Genomic DNA, 14244 nt, shown 5'->3' with positions numbered 1-14244 from the left:
TATTCATTCCAAGGGTTATATTAGGGTATTGCCAAAATCAGGTTTGTATTCCTTGTGGAATTTAGAATGTTAAACTAAGATATCATTTTCAAGTTATGAAGGAGAAACTGAAAAGAAAAATAGAAACTATTTCTTTTGAGTCAGGATTTGGGTGTTTTAAAATGAAATGCCAACTATCAGCAGTGATTAGGGTGCATAAAGGGGAAGTAATTTGGGACCTACTTGTAAGTGGCAATTCAAGCCCAGTCGGTTTTTAATTTTAGATTATTGAGAAAAGTTTAGTTGACTGAGAAATTGGACACAGGCAAGGGCAAGTGTATGGATTTGAGTTGCAAATAACCATGGTGTTAAATTGATATTCATCAGTCTAGCTGTAGGTCACATTTTACTTTCATGAAATATAATAAAAATTGGTAAATGTCAAGGGCAAAAGAATGTTTTAAGTACTCATCAACGTCAGAAGAGGAAAAAGCACTAGAATGGGAGAAAGCACCAATAGGTCTTTGGCCCTGATCAACTGCATCATAGTCCCAAAGATACTAGTTGCATTAGTTATGATTGCCAAAAAAAACCCTATTTTCTGGAAATACTCCACTGAATTGAAAAGAAACACCCTTCAAGTTCTGAAAGGGTATGAACCTAAAACTAATTTTCTTTCTCTCACTGCAGTAATTAAAATAGAAAATGCTTGAAACATTTAGCAGTGGGAAGAGCAGCAGAATTAATGTTTCAGTTCTCTTATCCCAGCAACATCTAATGTTGGATGTCGTTGAAATCAATGTCTTAAGTAAATGACAGCAGATTGCTTGGGAAGTCATGTCAAGACACAGCTTTATAAAAGAAGAATTAGGTTTGAGTTTACTGAACAAATATGATGGTGCACAAAACCTGACAGTATAATGATAAACCTCAGCAGGACTGAAGTGCAAGGCTCCCACAGCACTGCAAGGGACAGTGAACTGAAACAAAGATGGATAGATGAGTTGAGTTGGCAAGCATTTAATGAGTGGATGTCTTGGGGATCACACCCGCATTTTCAGCAGTTAGAATTTATAATAATGGCTTGCTGAAGGGACTGAGCATAATGTTGTTCGATTTTATAATGCAATAACTTTTGTATTGCATCATATATTGTGTAATATAATATCAGATTATACTAAAGCTGATGGGAAGATAACATGAGGGCACAACAAGTAAATATGTGGGTGAAAAGATAAATGTGGGGGAGAGTGAAATTATCCACTTTGTTCAAAGTTCAAGTTTATTTGTCATTCAATCATACATGGATGCTCATGAACACAGTGTTACTCCAGGTCCAAGGTGCAAAACACAGTACCAACAGTCGTATACAGCCCAGACACATTTTTACACATATAACATAGCAGTAAAATACAGTCACACAAAAAAAAAGCCCAAGCCCTGAGTCCATGATTGTTGCAACAGTCTGCAGTCGAACACAATAGAGCTTGTCTTCTGCCAAGTGAACACTGGGGGGGGCAGCACTGACACCAGCATGGACGCCGTGCCTCTGCCATTCCGGTAGAATGCCCGTCTCCGAAGCCTCCCCTGCGCAGCTGGAAACAGGTGACATACGGCTTGAGGTCTAGTCCTCGCTACAACCGAGGTCATGCAGCTCCCCTGCCATTCCTTCATGATGTTACTGGCACCTTTCTGTATATATGACCTGGAAAGCAGGTAGGCTGGTGTCATTGATGCATTGGGCAGTTTTGACTTTCCTGTTTATTGTGGTGTGGTTTCTGTACCGTGCAGTGATACAAAGTGTGGAAAGATGCTGGACTGATACCTGGTTGGAGCATATGATCACTAGTTGGTGTTCAGAGAGACCTGAGTGGACATTTTCATTCATGCAAAGGAAGTGAAACTCGCACTTTCTGAAAAGAAGATCTTTGTTAATCATTCAGCTTTTGTTGTGGTTGCAGCTGGAATAATGTTCGTTTTGTGCTGAATTAAGCATTTAAATGAAGCAGGCCATGTCATAAGTATTCTACTTTCTCTCTGAACTAATCCACACTCCTCATAAGATAAAACCAAGCTTAGAGAGAGGTAAAGCAATTCCGTTGTTTAAAAAAATCCCATTGGGTTCTTGCAGAAACTCTTTCCATTAGGATTCATTTGAGTATTTATTGCTCAGTTTGTAGGCTATTTACTCAGTTACGTGCTGTACATTCAAAGGTAAATTAACAAAATAGAGTACTGGAGTTTAACTACCTTTCCAACTCTGGGAACTAAGATAATTCTAGGAACATGTCGCAGAGAGATTGAAAGTCTGTTTGAATGGTGCCACAACACCAACCCCTCACTCAATGTCAGCAAAACCAAAGATCTGATATTTGACTACAGGACAAGGAAATCAGAGGTTTTAATGAACCAATCCCCGTCAGTGGATTGGAGATGGAGAGGTCAATAACTTTAAATTCCTAGATGTTGTCATTTCAGAGAATCTGTCCTGGGCCCAGCAAGTAAGTGCAGCTATAAAGAAGGCATAGCAGTGCTTCTGTGTACTTAAAAGTTTGTACAGATTTGGCATGTCATCTGAAACATCTACAGAAGTTTGTCAATGCATAGTATAGAGCATTGTGACTGGTTGCATCTCACGGCCTGGTATGGAAACACCAATGTCCATGAATGGAAAAGCCTAATAAAAGTAGTGGATAGAGCCCAGTCCATCGCAGGAAAAGCCCTCTCCACCACTGAGCACATCTACAAGAAGTGCTGACACAAGAAAGCAGCATCCATCATTAAGGAACCCCCACCACCCAGGCCATGCTCTCTTCTCACTACTGCCATTGGACAGAAGGTACAGGAGCCTTGGGTCCCACTCCAGTAGGTTTAGGAACAGTTATTACCCTTCAACCATTAGCTTTCTGAACCAGTATGGATAACTTCACCCACCTCAACACTGAGCTGATAACTGAATACAACTTATGGGCCTACTTTCAAGGATTCTACATCTCATCTGCTCAGTATTTATTTATTTATTATTGTTTTAATACACGTTATTTTCTTTTGCACATCGGTTATCCGTCTGTGTGTAGCCTTTCATTGATTCTATTGTATTTCTTTGTATCCACTGTGAGTGCTAGAAAGAAGATTAATTTTGGTAGAATATGGTGATTATATATGTACTTTGATAATTTACATTAAACTTTGAAGGTTAGTTCTTGTTGACATGTTGAATTGAAAATCTCCTCTCTGTAGTAGTCCCACATGAAATGTGTCTGACAAGTCATAGATGTGACCTTGGAGTCCCAAATTCTGCACAATACCTCTTTCAGTCCAGAGGCTATTGGCTAGTCAGAGTAATAATAATGAAACGATGGAGCAGGCTGCTCTTGAGTCTGAGGTGCAGAAAAGTTGTTCTGCAGGGAAATTTGCTGAAGCTGGATGCTTCTTGGAAATCCTGAATATTACACAGTTGTCTAAAGTAAAAAACATTTCCATATTCCAGTTTAAAATCAACTTTAGAAACTTTAAATAACCTTTCTAGGGAAAGTATTCATCTATTTTGAAGCCTGATGCTTTTTTTGTTTTTATGGTTTCCTGATGGATGAGTTTGCTTCACAGTTCTTGTGTTTCCTTTCCAGTTTCATGATTTGTCAGCTGCCTACACCAGACCAAAGATGACAAAGCTGGGATTCCTGCGATTGTCCTATGAGAAGCAGGATACTCTGCTGAAGCTGCTCATTCTGTCCATGGCAGCTGTGCTCTGTAAGTGGGACTGAAAAAAGAAGTTCTTGAGTGGGTACTGTTCTTAAAGTTCGGTATGCATTCTCAGCAGACCATCTCTTACTACAGAAACCTGAAACTCTCTTGCTCTCTTCTCTCTTAAAACTGAAGTTTGTTCCCACCTAACTGCTATTTGGTAATTTTTCTTCTTCCTTTAATAACTGTGCTGGCTTTTCCAAGTGCTTGTGAATTTTCACTTTAGAATATCTTATTGTTAAATTTAGTCTGTGTCCGACTTTATCTTGTATAGCTAATCTGTAAGATTCTTGGGCAGTAGTTATAAAATTAATCTAACTTCTGTGTAAATTATAAGCTTTGCTTTATCCAAATTTCCCCTCAGTGAGTGGGCAATTGCTCCAATTCATTTTTGGGTCACTTAGAAATCTGACTCTAGATTCAGCTGCACGATCATCACAACTTCACCATTAGCATAAGTTGCTGTGTAGGCACACATTGAGTCATGTAATTCAGCATTATTTTCCTTCCCCTCTCCTCCTGCATCCTGAGGTTTTAAGAGTGTCTTTCAGCACTGCAGTGAGTAAAAGAGCCGCAGACAAAGTTGCCAGTACTGCCTGCCATTCAGCTGCAGTAAATAAGATCCAGCTGTTCAACAAATAAAACCTGAGCACTTTGAGATGACCTTGCTGAAAGGTGCCAGTACAGGCTGAATCATAGTGTTGAACTGGGGTAAAGTGATTGAGAAGAATGAACAGTGAAATGTATAGGGAGCAAGTTAGTGACAAACAGACCTTATTTTTATTGAGCTATTTTGTATAACAAAAAAGAATTTTAAAATTTGTTGATTTTTTTTGTTAAAGGTTAAAGGTTAACTGTTAATTTTTAAAGTTTCATTTAATTTGGTAAGAGAAAAATTTGTCTTCAAGACAAGTTATTCCTACATATTAAAAATAAACTTGTATAAAGTCAATTCATAAGCATCTTGTGACCATTGCCACTCTCTGATACTGTGCAAAGATCTGAGATAGCCATCATTACAAAGAATATTTGTCGTATTCACGGACTTCTGACATAATCTCAGAAGTGATCAGTGGAGAGGGTATGCAAATTCTTTCTAGGAACATTTATTAAATTTCAGTAATGAGTCATTTTCTTTCAGTTGCATATCAAGTTCAAGTTTAATTGTCACTCAGCCATACAAATGAATACTGCGAAACGAAACAGTCTTCCTCCAGGGCCAAAGTGCAAAGCACAGAACCAACAGTCACACACTGTACACTGTATATACAGCACATATTAAGATAGCAGAAAAACATGTGACAAAAAAAATTAAAAGAAAATAACAATAATAATAATATAGCCCAAGTCATGGCCTGTAGATTGATGGTGCATGGAGCCACATTAATGAACAACCCATAGCAGTTCCTCATAATGTAGTGCAGTAGCAGACGAACGCAATCCAGTTTGTCTTTTACCGAGTGAACACATGGGAGAGCCCCAAAACCAGGGCGGAATCTGGCGGCACACAGCCAGCTTCAGCGTCTCCTTTCCCATCACTGTATGTTTGTATCCAGTTGATATACTTGACCTTATGTTGTTCATTCTCCAGACATCAGAATCTTTGGCTTTCATTATAACCTCCAGTAACCCCTGATCCGGATCACCGGTACCCCTGTTTCCTTATACGTACAGAATGTCACGTTTACTGAAACACAATGTTTAGAATAAGATGGTGTAAGTAGTGTCACAAATCAATGCTATTTTAGTCTTTGGCTGAGGCTAAAGTAGTTTTATTTATTTTAGAGGTACAGTAGCATAACAGGCATGTGCCACCCAATTACACTTGTGACAGTTACCTACTAACCTGTACGTTTTTGGAATGTGGGAGGAAATCCACATGATCATGGGGGAGAATGTACAAGATCCTTACAGACAGTGGTGGAATTGAACCCCGGTTGCTGGCACTGTAGCCCTGTTAAGCTAGCCTTAACCTCTACGCTACCATTTCCTCAGCCTTGGTTAATTGAACCTTGAAAACTTTTTGTAATCGTCAAGCTATGCAGCAAATATGGCAATTAAAATTTAATTAAAGGGAGTTTAATGATTAGTGTCCTAGTTATTAATGATTTTATGTATTTATTAAACCAATAGGCATATTGGGTTGTCTGTGGCTAAAGCTCCATTCCAAGTTTTCTTGTCTGGCTGCTTCCCAACAACTTAAGATATTCAAAAGATCTTAAAAGAACTAGTGCAGAAGTTCATTGCAATCCTGACTCATAAAAAGAATGTGTAGTTGACATATGAACATAAGTGGTTTTGTAGAAACTTAAACTGGTTCTTTGAAGCAAAGTGAAATTGGTTGACAATTTCAGTCAGTGCTTCTTAGAGCTATACATATGTGTTGAGATTTGTAAGAGTATTGGAAAAAAATGAGTCAAGTGGTTTCAGTTATTAAATAATTTGTACACTTTTTTCCAGCATTCTCCACCAGGTTATTTTCCGTACTGAGGTTTGAGAGTGTGATCCACGAATTTGATCCGTAAGTACAGCTGGCCCTTGTAGATTTTTAAACTTCAAATTTCACCAGACTTAGGTTTTTCTTAGTAACTGTATCTTGAAACGCTTCACCTTTTTAAGCCAAACTTGTTAATGAACAATAGTAGCTTTAGTACATTAATCACCATTACCCCTCATATCAAGGATGGAAAAGGTGACTTCTCAGCCTTTGAGTAAGTCCTTTACTTTGGATTTGGATTATTGAGCTGAGTAGGAGGGAATGTGGATGGGGGGCAATCAAATTCTTGTATTTCTGTTGTGCATATTATTATTGATAAAAATCATTTGAAATTGGGACCACCCTCAAGTATCACAATACTTCATTTATTTATTCACTGTGACATGGGTGTCACTGGTAAGACCATCATTTTTTCCCTATCCCTATTGTTTCCATTAGATGATAATGGTGAGCTGCTACCATGACTGCAGAAGGCTTCTGATATGCTAGCAGTAGTGTGGCATAGAAAATTCCAGGATTACTTAATGAAGTGTTTCAATTGGTAATATGACATGCCAATGAAATGTTTTAAAAAATTGCTTTAGAAATTTATTAGCTCCAGTTCATAAGACTTTGTACATCAACAAAAAAAGAGAATGTTCTGCTGATTGATTTGCACTATCCCAATTGTCCAAACAATCCTATTCACATACTTCCACAATGTCATGTGGAAGTGTATATTTTTCTCTTCAACTGTATGTCCAATTCCCTGTGGAATTTTCAGCCAGTGCAATTCAGATTATAACCGTCTGGTCATTTTGCAAATTTTCCTAAACCGGGATCATCTGGTGACGTATCAACTTGCTGGTGGAACCAGCATCTCTCCACTTTATCCATCAAAAACCTATGGCATATTGAACACCATTCTTAAATCAACCCACGATCTTTCCTGAAAACAGTTCTAGTGTTTCTGTTCTCTCCAGATAAAGTGACCTTCATTTCTTTAGTTCTTCTTTATAGATGTAGTTATTTCTAAACTGCATCCAGCTTATGCAGGTGTAAAGCTATTGATGGATGGTAGTCTATCAAAATAATTTATCTTACTAATTGAGGATCAGGCAACTTACTGAAAACTTATTATGAATCTGCTCAAACTTCACTTAAAATGCCATCTTTTAGTTCAAAGTAAATTTATTATCAAAGTACATGTATGTCACCATATACAACCCTGAAATTCATTTTCTTGCGGGCATTCACAGTAAGTACTAGAAACACAATAGATTCAATTGAGGACTTCACCCAAACAGCCAGTGTGCAAAAGACAGCAAGCTGCGCAAATAGCAACAAGAAATAATAGCAATTAAAAAAATAAGCAATAAATATCAAGAACATGAGATGAAGAATGTTTAAAAGTGAGTCCATGGGTTGTGGGAACAGTTCAGTGATTGGGCGAGTGAAGTTATCCCCTCTGGCTCAGGAGCCTGATGGTTGAGGGGTAATAACTGTTGTTGTGCCTTCTTCCTGATGGCAGCAGTGAAAAGAGAGCATGGCCTGAATGGTGGAGGGCCTTGATGGATGCTGCTTTCCTGTGACAGCAACCCCATGTAAATATGCTCAGTGGTGGGGAATGCTTTACCTGTGATGGACTGCATTGCATCCACTACTTTTTGTAGGCTTTTCCATTCAAGGGCGTTGGTGTTTACATAGAAGGCCTTAATGCAACCAGTCTCCACTGCACATCTATAGAAGTTCCTCAGAGTTTTAGATATCTGCCAAGTCTTTGCAAACTTCTAAGGAAGTGGAGGCACTGCCATGGTTTCTTCATAATGGCACTTCGTGCTGAACCCAGGACAGATCCTCTGAAATAATAACACCGAGGAATTTCAAGTTGCTGACTTTTTCCACCTCTGACCCTCTGATGAGGACTGGCTCACGGACCTTTGGTTTCCTCCTCCTGAAATCAATAATCAGCTCCTTGGTCTTGCTGACGTTGAGTGAGAGGTGGTGGTTGTGACACGATTCAGCCAGATTTTCAATCTCTCTCCCATATGCTGATACACCACCACCTTTGATTCGGCCATGAACAGTGACGTAATCAGTAAACTTAAGTATGTCATTGGATCTGTGTTTAGCCACACAGTCATAAATGTAAAACGAGTAGAGTGGGGGGGGGGGGGGCCTAAGCATACAGCCTTGTGGTGTACCTGTGTTGATGGACATTGTGGAAGAGATGTTACCAATTTGAACTGCCTGGGATCTGCAAGTGAGGAAATCGAGGATCCAATTGCACAAGGAGGTATTGAGGCCAAGTTCTTGAAGCTTATTGATTAGTTTTGAGAGCATAATTTGAATGCCAAGTTGTAGTCAATGAAGAGCATCCTGATGTATGTATCTTCACTGTCTAGATATTCCAGGGTTGAGTGATGAGCCAATGAAATGGCACCTGCCGTGGATCTGTTGCTCCGGTAGGCAAACTGGAGAGGATCCAAATCACTTCTTAAGAAGATGGTATGTTTCATCACCAACCTCTCAAAACACGTCATCACCATGGATGTAAATGCTACTGGACGATGGTCATTGAGGCAGGTTACCATGTTCTTCATGAGTCTTTAGAGACATGTTGCACTACATGGTTTTGTATGCTTGAAGCATGTCATCAACCCATTGCACGTAGTTCAGTGCTCTGCCAAGAAAATTTTCGGCAACATCCTTGAGTGCCATCCATCTGATTTTCTCTGGTCCCACTAGAAGTTGTTTGAATTGCCTGTCATTGATGACCTGTTACATTTATGGACCAACAAAAATGCCTTCCTTAATCTTGGCATCAGTTATTCTGGGAAATATCTGTCCCAAATATCGCAATCCTTTGCAGAAATTTTTGTGCCCGGTGACAGCAGATTCCATCCTTGCAGTCTTGAACCCATTAATACTGCTTTTGCCTTTGACAAACCCAAGTCTCTGACCAGGTCATTTAACTCAGATTGAGTTATCAGATGAGGCTCACTCGATATAAGGAGTACAAAATCGTATCAGTATCAGTGTCGTTATCCATTCCTGGCTCGTCCATCATGGCATCTTTGTCTGCCTCCTCTGGACTCCATGTCTCTGGTGACTTCAGTACTGGAAGACTATCATCATGCGACACAGGTCTCATGACTGAAGGGAGATTGGGGTATTCCATGGATTTCCTGTTTAGCAGAGAAACCAGCCACACTGGTCAGAAAGAAATAACAGTCTGTTACATGATCTTTCTGCTCTTACCATATCATCGGGACAGTGAACGGCATTGACTTCCGAGTACCTCTGAGCCAAGCGCTAAGATCAACTGCATGTGTTGTGCAGCAAATGTGAAGAGCCCAGGCTTTGTCTTGGTCGCCAATTTTACACCCAAGTTAGAGCTCATTGGCTATCTTAATAAGAGGAGTCGTGTTCTATCTTTGAGATTTAAGCCACAAATATAACAGAAAGTATCACTGCTGTTGCAACATTAGTAAGACATCTTGCTATCATAAATACTCCTGAAAATACAATTACTTTATTATAATGAGTACGCATAATATGCTATGCGCGCAGAGCAATCTCATTAATGTGATCATGGAGTAATATACATGTGAACGCAATGCATAGAACGGTGTGTGCATGTGATGCTTTTATAGCCTGACCTGCTAGCCCAGGCATCTGCCCTGCCTAAGCAAGCCCAAACGTACCTGGACAAGATAGGAAACTTTTCAGCTTACATTGTGGGCAACATTTTAATTGACTTGAATTATGAATTGAAATAGCATATATAGTCGATTTCAAAAAAACAAAAAGGTATAGGAAATTCCAGGGTGATTTTCATGACTAACAGTCCAAAATCCACAAGATACACCAAACAGTATTCAGGAAGCAAAATCTTTGTTGTCCAGTGTAATTGAAGCCCACTTGATGCAGGTGGGTACATCAGACTGCCGAACTGGGTGGTTAAAGATACGAGTGACTACTCCAGTCAGTTGATTAGCACAGGTCGTCAGTATTCGGCCAGGTAGCCCTTCTGGGTCGGATGCTTTCTGTGGGCTCGCCTTCCTGAAAGACGCTCTCACGTCGGTCTCTTAAGACTGAGATCGCTAGGTCATCAAGGGCTGTGGGAAGACCACCATGTTTTGATGGTCAAAGTGTGCATAAAAATTATTGAGCTTATCTGGGAGCAAAACCTTGTTGTCACCTATGTCACTTAGTTGCGCTTTGTAAAAGGTGATAGCATTCAAACCCTGCCACAGCTGTCAAACATCCTTCTGTGATTCGTTTAGTCCGGAGTTGCCACTTTGCACATGAAATGGCTCTCTGGAGATTGTACCTGGACCTCTTGTGATTTACTTGTTTATCAGACCTGGACATATTGATCTGGCCCTCAGCAGGTTGTTGATCTCATGGTTCATTCAGGGCTGCTGTTTGGGGAGACTATGAATGATTTTGTGGGGACACACTCGTCTACAACTGTTTATAAAGACCGTGACATCTGTCATTCATTCAGGTCCTCTGAGTCCTTGAATACACCCGTAATCCACCGACTCAAAGCAATACTATGGCCACTCCTGTGGTCACCTCTTCATTGTCAGTTCTTCTGGAGTCTTGCTCTTTAGCTTCTGCCTGTATGCAGGTAGGATGACAGCCAAATGATCAAATTTCCCAAAATGCAGTCTCGGGACCAAATGGTAAGCATTCCTTAAGATAGTATAGCAGTGATCGAGTGTGTTGGAACCCCTAGTGCTGCAGGTGATATGTTGATGATAATTGGGCAGAGATTTCTTCAAAACAAGTCTGATTGAAGTTCCCAACAATGATTTGAAAAGCATCAGGGTAGGCTGTTTCTTGTTTGCTGGTGGCAGCCCTCAGTACCTGGAGTGCCTGCCTAACATCTGCCTTTGGAGGTATGTTAATGTTATAGGCCAGACATTTGGTCAGCCTGCCTTGTACTTCATTGTTATGCTGTGTTTCTGTTTAGTTCATTATTTTTGACATGTGGTATCCCGTGATAATTATTGTTTGGCTTTATTAGCTTTGAGAAGATTTTGGTGTGTTGCTGCCTTGAGTCATTGCAATCTTGGCTTGTTTCTCTGTCAAATTGCTGTAATGATGTAAGACTCTGAAGTGGTTGTATGTATTGGGAAAGTTATTATGTTCTTGCTCCCTGCCACCCTCCCCTTAAATTTTGAAACATTCTTTAGGTACTTCAATTATCGCACCACTCGCTTCCTCACTGAAGAGGGTTTCTACAAGTTCCATAATTGGTTTGATGATCGAGCATGGTATCCACTGGGCAGAATTATTGGAGGAACAATATATCCAGGTCAGTATGATTCTGGTACTTCAAACAGCTGCTACTTTATCCCTGAATGTGTGTGTTATAGTGGTTTTGTTATTCACTGTTTATTTAGCATCAAAAATGCTGTAGCTTAATTGTCCTGGAAGCATTGGAGCTTGACCCAATAGTGGATATTGAATTGGAATTTACTTAAATCTTGCATCCATCCCACAATGAGGGAGTAAAAATCTTTGCATTATGACGCCATTGCAATGTACAGACATGTGAACTGAGAAGTGTAATGGCTTGTAGAAAAAAAGCTATCCTGTAGCCTGTTGGTCCTGGTTTTAATGCTCCGGTAGCGTTTGCCAGACGGAAGCAATTGAAACAGTTTATGGTTGAGGTGACTGGTGTCCCCGATGATCTTCCAGGCCTTCTTCCTGCTATAAATCTCCTCAGTGGAGGGAAGTTCACATCCACAGATCTGCTGGGCTGTCCGTACCAGGTGGTGATACAGCCAGTCAGGATGCTCTCAGTGGTGCCCCTGTAGAAGGTCGTGAGGATTTGGGGGCTCATGCCGAACAACTTTAGTCGCCTGAGGTGGAAGAGATGCTGTTCTGCTTTTTTTTTTGCCTCAAAGCCCATGTGTACAGTACAGGTGAGATCATCGGTGATGTGTGTACCAAGGAACTTGAAACTACTCACCCTCTCAACTGCAGACCCATTGATGTTGATAGGGCTGAGCCTGTCTCCGTTCTTTCTGTAATCCACGATTAGCTCTTTTGTTTTTTGGACATTGAGGGGAGGTTGTTATCCTGGCACCACTGTGTTAGGGTGTCAACCTCTCATCTGTAGGCTGTCTCATTTGAATTTTTAAAGTATCAAGAGAGTACAGAGAAAGGAGCTTCCATCAGTCTGTTTAACTGCAAAAAAATGAACTAGGCAGGCTAATTGGTCTGAAGTCCCCTGGTCTAATTCCTTACTTCCAAAGGTCAAAACAGAAGTGGTTGTACAGATGTTGGTGACCTTTGATGCAATCTGCAAAAATTCTTGATGTCTGTCAACTACATTTACTTTGTGTGAGACTGACAGTGTTTATTTATTTCCAGGTCTTATGATCACATCTGCTGCTCTCTACCATGTGCTGCACTTCTTCCATATCACGGTTGACATCAGGAATGTCTGCGTTTTTCTGGCTCCTCTCTTCTCGTCCTTCACCACTATTGTCACTTACCACTTAACAAAGGAACTGAAGGTAGGAAATGAACTGGTAAATGTGCACTGCTGGAGACTAGAGGTCCACTAAAACTAACTACGGGCACTATTTAAAATTAGAATGCTAGCAATGGCAATGGTGTTATCAAGGAAATATTAATTCTATTAAAGGAGAGCTATTTGACTACAGGATCTCTATCTTTATTTCCTATTGACTTGTAAGCATTGTAGAATTTTTTTTGGGTGGATATCACTGGACAGCAAATTTTTTCGAAAAGTGTTGCTTCAGAAATTTTCTGTGGTTAAGATAGACCGCTTGAAGCTGAACACAAATATAATTTCAGACTTTGTATCACACAAGAATTTGGAGAAACAAATTAACGTTTATTGAATATAATGCGTTTAATTGCATAACGGTGCTGACGCTTTGCAGTAGCTCAACCAAGCTATTTTAATTGATGACTTTCACTTGTACTCGGTGTCTGAGGCTTCTCACTTAAGTGTTCAACAATAATCAGGCAGCACTGATGGATTCCTGTTGCCCTGATACAGTTTCTCCAAGACCGCAATGTCCTGGTGAAACCTTTCACCATGCTCGTCACTGACAGCGCCAAGATTTGCAGGGAAGAAGTCTAAATGGGAATGCAGAAAATCATGGTTTTGTATGCTTGAAGCATGTTGTAACCAGCTGCATGTAGTTTGGTGCTCTGTGGTTGCCAAATCCTTGAATGCCTTCCATGCGATTTTTCTCCAGTCCCACTAGCAGTTCTTAATAACCTGTTTGATTTGTGGACCAACAAAAATGCCTTGCTTAATCTTGGCATCAGTTATTCTGTGAAACATCTGTCTCAAGTTAGAAATTTTTGTGCCTCATTATGGCAGTCTTGAACCCAGTAATTCTGCTTTGTGCCTCTGACAAACCCAAGTCTTTGACCAGGTCAGTTAACTAAAGATGGAATTATCAGATGAGGCTCACTTGGCATAAAGGGTTCAAAATCAGTATCAATGTCATTTTCCATTCCTGACTCTTGCATCATGGCATCTTCATCTACCTCCTCTACACTCCATGTACTGGTGGCTTCGGTACTGGATGACTGTCATACTGCAGCACAGGTTTCAATGGATTTCTTGTTTTTAACAGAGAAATTAGATACACTGATCAGACAGAAGTAGCAGTCTGTCTCATGATCCTTCTGCTCTTGCCATACGATCAGGACGGCGAACAGCACTGACTTCCGAGTACCTCTGAGCCAAGCTCTAAGATCAGCAGTGCACGTTGCGCAACAAATGTGAGGAGCCCAGGCTTTGTCTTGGTTGTCCAAAGCAGAGCTCATAGGCTTTCTTAATAAGGGGAGCCATGTTCTGTCTTTGAGATTGAAGCATATACTCGCCACAATTATAACTAAGTATTGCAGCTGTTGCAACATTGGCAAGACACTTTGCTGTCACAAATACTCCTGAATATACAATTACTTTATTATAATGAGTACGCTATGCACTTAGAGCATGCGCATCAACGTGATCGCAAACCGATATACATGTAAAT

General features: G+C 40.3%; 1 protein-coding gene across 1 annotated transcript in view; it reads left to right on the top strand.

The window, feature by feature from the left end:
• Window positions 1-14244, top strand: part of stt3a (STT3 oligosaccharyltransferase complex catalytic subunit A) — a 77786-nt gene that overhangs the window by 14456 nt on the left and 49086 nt on the right. The window contains exons 2-5 of the mRNA XM_073029706.1: window positions 3606-3729; window positions 6184-6244; window positions 11407-11528; window positions 12593-12738. Coding sequence (XP_072885807.1) covers window positions 3642-3729; window positions 6184-6244; window positions 11407-11528; window positions 12593-12738 — 417 coding nt within the window. The 5' untranslated portion in view covers window positions 3606-3641. The remainder of the gene's footprint in view (window positions 1-3605; window positions 3730-6183; window positions 6245-11406; window positions 11529-12592; window positions 12739-14244) is intronic.

The sequence above is a fragment of the Hemitrygon akajei genome, chromosome 26 (genome assembly GCF_048418815.1).
Source record: "Hemitrygon akajei chromosome 26, sHemAka1.3, whole genome shotgun sequence".
Lineage (NCBI taxonomy): Eukaryota > Metazoa > Chordata > Chondrichthyes > Myliobatiformes > Dasyatidae > Hemitrygon > Hemitrygon akajei.
The sequence above is the reverse complement of the archived record's forward strand: the minus strand, read 5'-3'. Positions and strand labels throughout refer to the sequence as shown.